This window comes from Panulirus ornatus, chromosome 28, assembly GCF_036320965.1.
Source record: "Panulirus ornatus isolate Po-2019 chromosome 28, ASM3632096v1, whole genome shotgun sequence".
Lineage (NCBI taxonomy): Eukaryota > Metazoa > Arthropoda > Malacostraca > Decapoda > Palinuridae > Panulirus > Panulirus ornatus.
Genome location: NC_092251.1, coordinates 24,202,308 through 24,208,021, shown reverse-complemented (window position 1 = coordinate 24,208,021; position 5,714 = coordinate 24,202,308). Strand labels below are relative to the sequence as shown.

Below are 5,714 nucleotides of genomic sequence, written 5' to 3'. Positions count from 1 at the left end.
CGGCTTTCGTCTTCCGCAAGGCTTTTACTACCTCTTCTCTGTTTACCAAATCATCCTCCCTAACCCTCTCACTTTGCACACCACCTCGACCAAAACACCCTATATCTGCCATCAAACACATTCAAAAAACCTTCAAAATACTCACTCCATCTTCTCACATCACCACTACTTGTTATCACCTCCCCATTAGCCCCCTTCTCTAAAGTTCTCATTTGTTCCCTTCTCTTACACACTTTATTTACCTCCTTCCAAAACATCTTTTTATTCTCCCTGAAATTTAATGATACTCTCTCACCCCAACTCTCATTTGCCCTCTTTTTCATCTCTTGCACCTTTCTCTTGACCTCCTGCCTCTTTTGTTTATACATGTCCCACTCATTTGCATTATTTCCTTGCAAAAATCGTCCAAATGCCTCTCTCTTCTCTTTCACTAATAATCTTACTTCTTTCTCCCACCACTCACTACCCTTTCTAATCTGCCCACCTCCCACACTTCTCATGCCACAAGCATCTTTTGCGCAAGCCATTACTGCTTCCCTAAATACATCCCATTCCTCCCCCACTCCCCGTACCTCCTTTGTTCTCACCTTTTTCCATTCTGTACTCAGTCTCTCCTGGTACTTCCTCACACAAGTCTCCTTCCCAAGCTCACTTACTCTCACCACTCTCTTCACCCCAATATTCTCTCTTCTTTTCTGAAAACCTCTACAAATCTTCACCTTTGCCTCCACAAGATAATGATCAGACATCCCTCCAGTTGCACCTCTCAGCACATTAACATCCAAAAGTCTCTCTTTCGTGCGCCTATCAATTAACACGTAATCTAATAAGACTTTTGTGTATCTCTCTTTTCAAACCAGGTATTCCCAGTCACCAGTCCTTTTTTCAGCACATAAATCTACAAGCTGGAGAAGGCATATGATAGAGTTGATAGAGATGCTCTGTGGAAGGTATTAAGAATATATGGTGTGGGAGGCAAGTTGTTAGAAGCAGTGAAAAGTTTTTATCGAGGATGTAAGGCATGTGTACGTGTAGGAAGAGAGGAAAGTGATTGGTTCTCAGTGAATGTAGGTTTGCGGCAGGGGTGTGTGATGTCTCCATGGTTGTTTAATTTGTTTATGGATGGGGTTGTTAGGGAGGTAAATGCAAGAGTCTTGGAAAGAGGGGCAAGTATGAAGTCTGTTGGGGATGAGAGAGCTTGGGAAGTGAGTCAGTTGTTGTTCGCTGATGATACAGCGCTGGTGGCGGATTCATGTGAGAAACTGCAGAAGCTGGTGACTGAGTTTGGTAAAGTGTGTGGAAGAAGAAAGTTAAGAGTAAATGTGAATAAGAGCAAGGTTATTAGGTACAGTAGGGTTGAGGGTCAAGTCAATTGGGAGGTGAGTTTGTATGGTGAAAAACTGGAGGAAGTGAAGTGTTTTAGATATCTGGGAGTGGATCTGTCAGCGGATGGAACCATGGAAGCGGAAGTGGATCATAGGGTGGGGGAGGGGGCGAAAATTTTGGGAGCCTTGAAAAATGTGTGGAAGTCGAGAACATTATCCCGGAAAGCAAAAATGGGTATGTTTGAAGGAATAGTAGTTCCAACAATGTTGTATGGTTGCGAGGCGTGGGCTATGGATAGAGTTGTGCGCAGGAGGATGGATGTGCTGGAAATGAGATGTTTGAGGATAATGTGTGGTGTGAGGTGGTTTGATCGAGTAAGTAACGTAAGGGTAAGAGAGATGTGTGGAAATAAAAAGAGCGTGGTTGAGAGAGCAGAAGAGGGTGTTTTAAAATGGTTTGGGCACATGGAGAGAATGAGTGAGGAAAGATTGACCAAGAGGATATATGTGTCGGAGGTGGAGGGAACGAGGAGAAGAGGGAGACCAAATTGGAGGTGGAAAGATGGAGTGAAAAAGATTTTGTGTGATCGGGGCCTGAACATGCAGGAGGGTGAAAGGAGGGCAAGGAATAGAGTGAATTGGAGCGATGTGGTATACAGGGGTTGACGTGCTGTCAGTGGATTGAATCAAGGCATGTGAAGCGTCCGGGGTAAACCATGGAAAGCTGTGTAGGTATGTATATTTGTGTGTGTGGACGTGTGTATGTACATGTGTATGGGGGGGGTTGGGCCATTTCTTTCGTCTGTTTCCTTGCGCTACCTCGCAAACGCGGGAGACAGCGACAAAGTATAAAAAAAAAAAAAAAAAAAAAAAAAAATCTACAAGCTCTTCACCATTTCCATTTACAACACTGAACACCCCATGTATGCCAATTATTCCCTCAACTGCCACATTACTCACCTTTGCATTCAAATCACCCATCACTATAACCTGGTCTCGTTCATCAAAACTACTAACACACTCATTCAGCTGCTCCCAAAGCACTTGCCTCTCATGATCTTTCTTCTCATGCCCAGGTGCATATGCACCAATAATCACCCATCTCTCTCCTTCAACTTTCAGTTTTACCCATATCAATCTAGAGTGTACTTTCTTAAACTCTATCACATACTCCCACCACTCCTGTTTCAGGAGTAGTGCTACTCCTTCCCTTGCTCTTGCCCTCTCACTAACCCCTGACTTTACTCCCAAGACATTCCCAAACCACTCTTCCCCTTTACACATGAGCTTCATTTCACTCAGAGCCAGAACATCCAGGTTCCTTTCCTGAAACATGATACCTATCTCTCCTTTTTTCTCATCTTGGTTACATCCATACACTTTTATACACCCCAATCTGAGCCTTCGAGGAGGATGAGCACTCCCCGCTTGACTCCTTCTTCTGTTTCTCCTTTTAGAAAGTTATACATATATATTTCTTTCGTCTGTGTCCTTGTGCTACCTCGCAAACACTCATGAGATGAGATTGGACTTGCTTTGGTGGGTATCTCATATTGCATTGCAAAACAGACAGATTTTTCGGAAGGGTACAGAAATGGATCTGTATACTGATGCATCAAATTTAGGTTGGGGTGGCCACCTCAATCAACAAAAAGTTAATGGGAGATGGTCATTATCAGAATCTGCCTTGCACATTAATGCAAAGGAACTCAAAGCCATCTCCCTGGTAGTGCGCTCATTTGCATCTCTTCTCAAAGGACGACATGTTTGGGTGTTTTGTGATAACACGACGGTGGTGACCTGTCAATGAAATGGGCGGCACACAGTCCTCACTGTGTAATGACATTTGCTGTGACCTTTGGGAGTGGTGTGCGGTGAATGATATCTGGCTTACCTGCTCTCATGTACCGGGTAAAGTCAATCTCATGGCAGACACTGCATCTCGGACATTCAATGACAGGCATGAGTGGAAATTGAATGAAGAACTCTTTACGGCCCTCTCTGAAGTATTTGGGGTTCCGAGCATTGATCTCTTTGCTTCTAGACTGAATGCTCAAGTGACTCGTTGCTGCTCCTGGAAACCTGACCCAGATGCAGAACATTTTGATGCCTTTTCTATCTGCTGGTAGCAGTTTGAACTAATCTACCTTTTCCCACCCTTTGCTCTGATTGCAAGGTGCCTACAGAAAATTTGAGCAGAGTCAGCGAAGGGGTGGATGGTATTGCATCTCTGGCCGTCCCAGCCCTGGATGGGGACTCTACTCACTTTGCTGGTCAAGAAACCACGGCTGATTCCGAGGGGGGCACACGTCTTGTGTCACCCATCGACGGAGGAGGAACACCCCATTCTCCGACACACCCGACTGATGGCTTGCCTCTTATCCGGCAACGTCTGCGAGACAGGGGCATTTCTCAGGCAGGTACGGACATCATCCTTGCCTCCTGAATGCGAGGCAGTACCAGCCATATATTAACAGGTGGTTACAGTTTTGTGGTAGCCGGAACATCGATCCCTTTGCTCCCACAGTAACTAATATTGTGACTTTTCTGTCTGTCGCTTTCCACAGAGGTGTTAGTTATACTTCAATCAACACTGCCAGGGGTGCACTCTCCTCCCTGGGGATCACTGTGGATGGTAGCAGTGCAGGCAGCCATCCTCTTGTCACCAGGTTCTTAAAGGGAGTTTTTAACTTACAGCCATCTGTCCCTAGGTATACAAGAACTTGGGATGTTCAGCAGGTGCTACAGCATCTGCGTGCCATGGATCCTTTGCCCTCCCTCTCTTTAAAGGATTTAACACTGAAGCTTGTGATGTTGATGGCACTTACACAGGCTGCCAGAATACAAACTTTGCATTGTTTGTTGCTGAAGAATATTAGTTTTGGTAAGGCTTCTGTTTGTGTTTGGTTAGGGGAAACTATTAAACAGTGCAGGTCAAAGTTCAATGTGCGGTTTGTGACCTTTAAAGCATATTCTACTGACATTAGATTGTGTGTGTGTGAAACTCTGAAAATGTATATTACTAGGACAGAGGAGTTCAGAAATTCTGCACATCAGGAGAATGGGAAGTTACTCCTAAGTTTTATCAAGCCCCACAAGCATGTAACGAGGGACACTGTTGCAAGGTGGATTCGAACAGTGCTTTCTCTGTCGGGCATAGACTCCAGCCAGTATTCAGCGGGCAGTGTTTGGCCTGCAGCTGCATCGAAAGCCAAAGCCATGGCTCTACCGATTGGACACATCATGGCAAGGGCTAAGTGGTCCAGGGCTGCCACTTTTGCCAAGTTTTATAACAAGGAGATTGTCCCGGGTCATGATCCTTTCCAAGATGCTGTCCTTCAATAGTCTATTCATTTTGTTTGCATAGGAGATGTTGCCTCTTGTCACCTGGTCCATGGCTATGTAAATTTCTTACTATATTGCAGTTGGTTACTGCTTGTATCATTTCTCCTCTCTGCATGTCTACAGTACGACACCCACATGGCTTCAAAACCTCATGGGAAAGCGACATCTAGCAGAGGTGTAATTTGCTGACGTAAAATTAATGAAGTACATGAGACTTACTGTAGGTCAGTTGAAATGTGCTTCGAATTTTATGAAGCAAATCACCTCTGCTAGAAGGGAGCTTTCACATGCCCACCTCTCCCATCCTACGCTCTGTAGCGTCTTGTGGCTTACATATTTCTAGCAGTGCAAAATGTTCAGTTACTTTCATATGGTTGGCCGTACTCTTTAAAGTCTGGTGGCATGAAGCGGCAAAGCGCATCTCATGTGAAAGCTCCCTTCTAGCAGAGGTGATTTGCTTCATAAAATTTGAAGCACATTTCAACTGACTTACAGTAAGTCTCATGTACTTCATTAATTAACTGACAACCTGCAGCCTCTGCGAATACAAGAAATTACTTTACTAACAGTATCCATGCTTGAGTTCAATAAATGTTCCAAAAAGAGAAAATACGCCATAAATACCTGAAAGATAAGGGGTTCCACCAAGCAAGGGCTCCAGAAATTCTTGCAATATCTTGTTTGCACAGTTCATAATTACTGACAACCTGCAGCCTCTGCATATTCAAGAAATTACTTTACAAACAGCATCCATGCATGGGTTTAGCAAATGTTCCAAAGAGAGAAAATACACCATAAAAACCTGAAAGATATGGGGTTCCACCTAACAAGGGTTCAAGAAATTCTTGCAATATTTTGTGTGCACTGTTCATAATTAACTTGACAACCTGCAGCCTCTGAGTATTCAAGAAATTTCTTTACCAACAGTATCCATGCATGAGTTTAATACATTTTCCAACCGAATGACTTTTACTTTTTTTTTTTGCTTTGTCGCTGTCTCCCGCGTTTGCGAGGTAGCGCAAGGAAACAGACAAAAGAAATGGC

The 5,714-nt window shown here is 44.1% G+C and overlaps 1 protein-coding gene across 1 annotated transcript; it reads left to right on the top strand.

Moving 5' to 3' along the window:
- The first annotated feature begins 2,680 nt into the window (after window positions 1–2,680).
- Window positions 2,681–5,714, top strand: LOC139757741 (uncharacterized). The gene is made up of 2 exons (XM_071678494.1): window positions 2,681–3,745; window positions 3,891–5,714. The coding sequence occupies exons 1-2, from the start codon at window positions 3,542–3,544 to the stop codon at window positions 4,668–4,670; spliced, it is 984 nt and encodes a 327-aa protein (XP_071534595.1). The 5' UTR covers window positions 2,681–3,541; the 3' UTR covers window positions 4,671–5,714.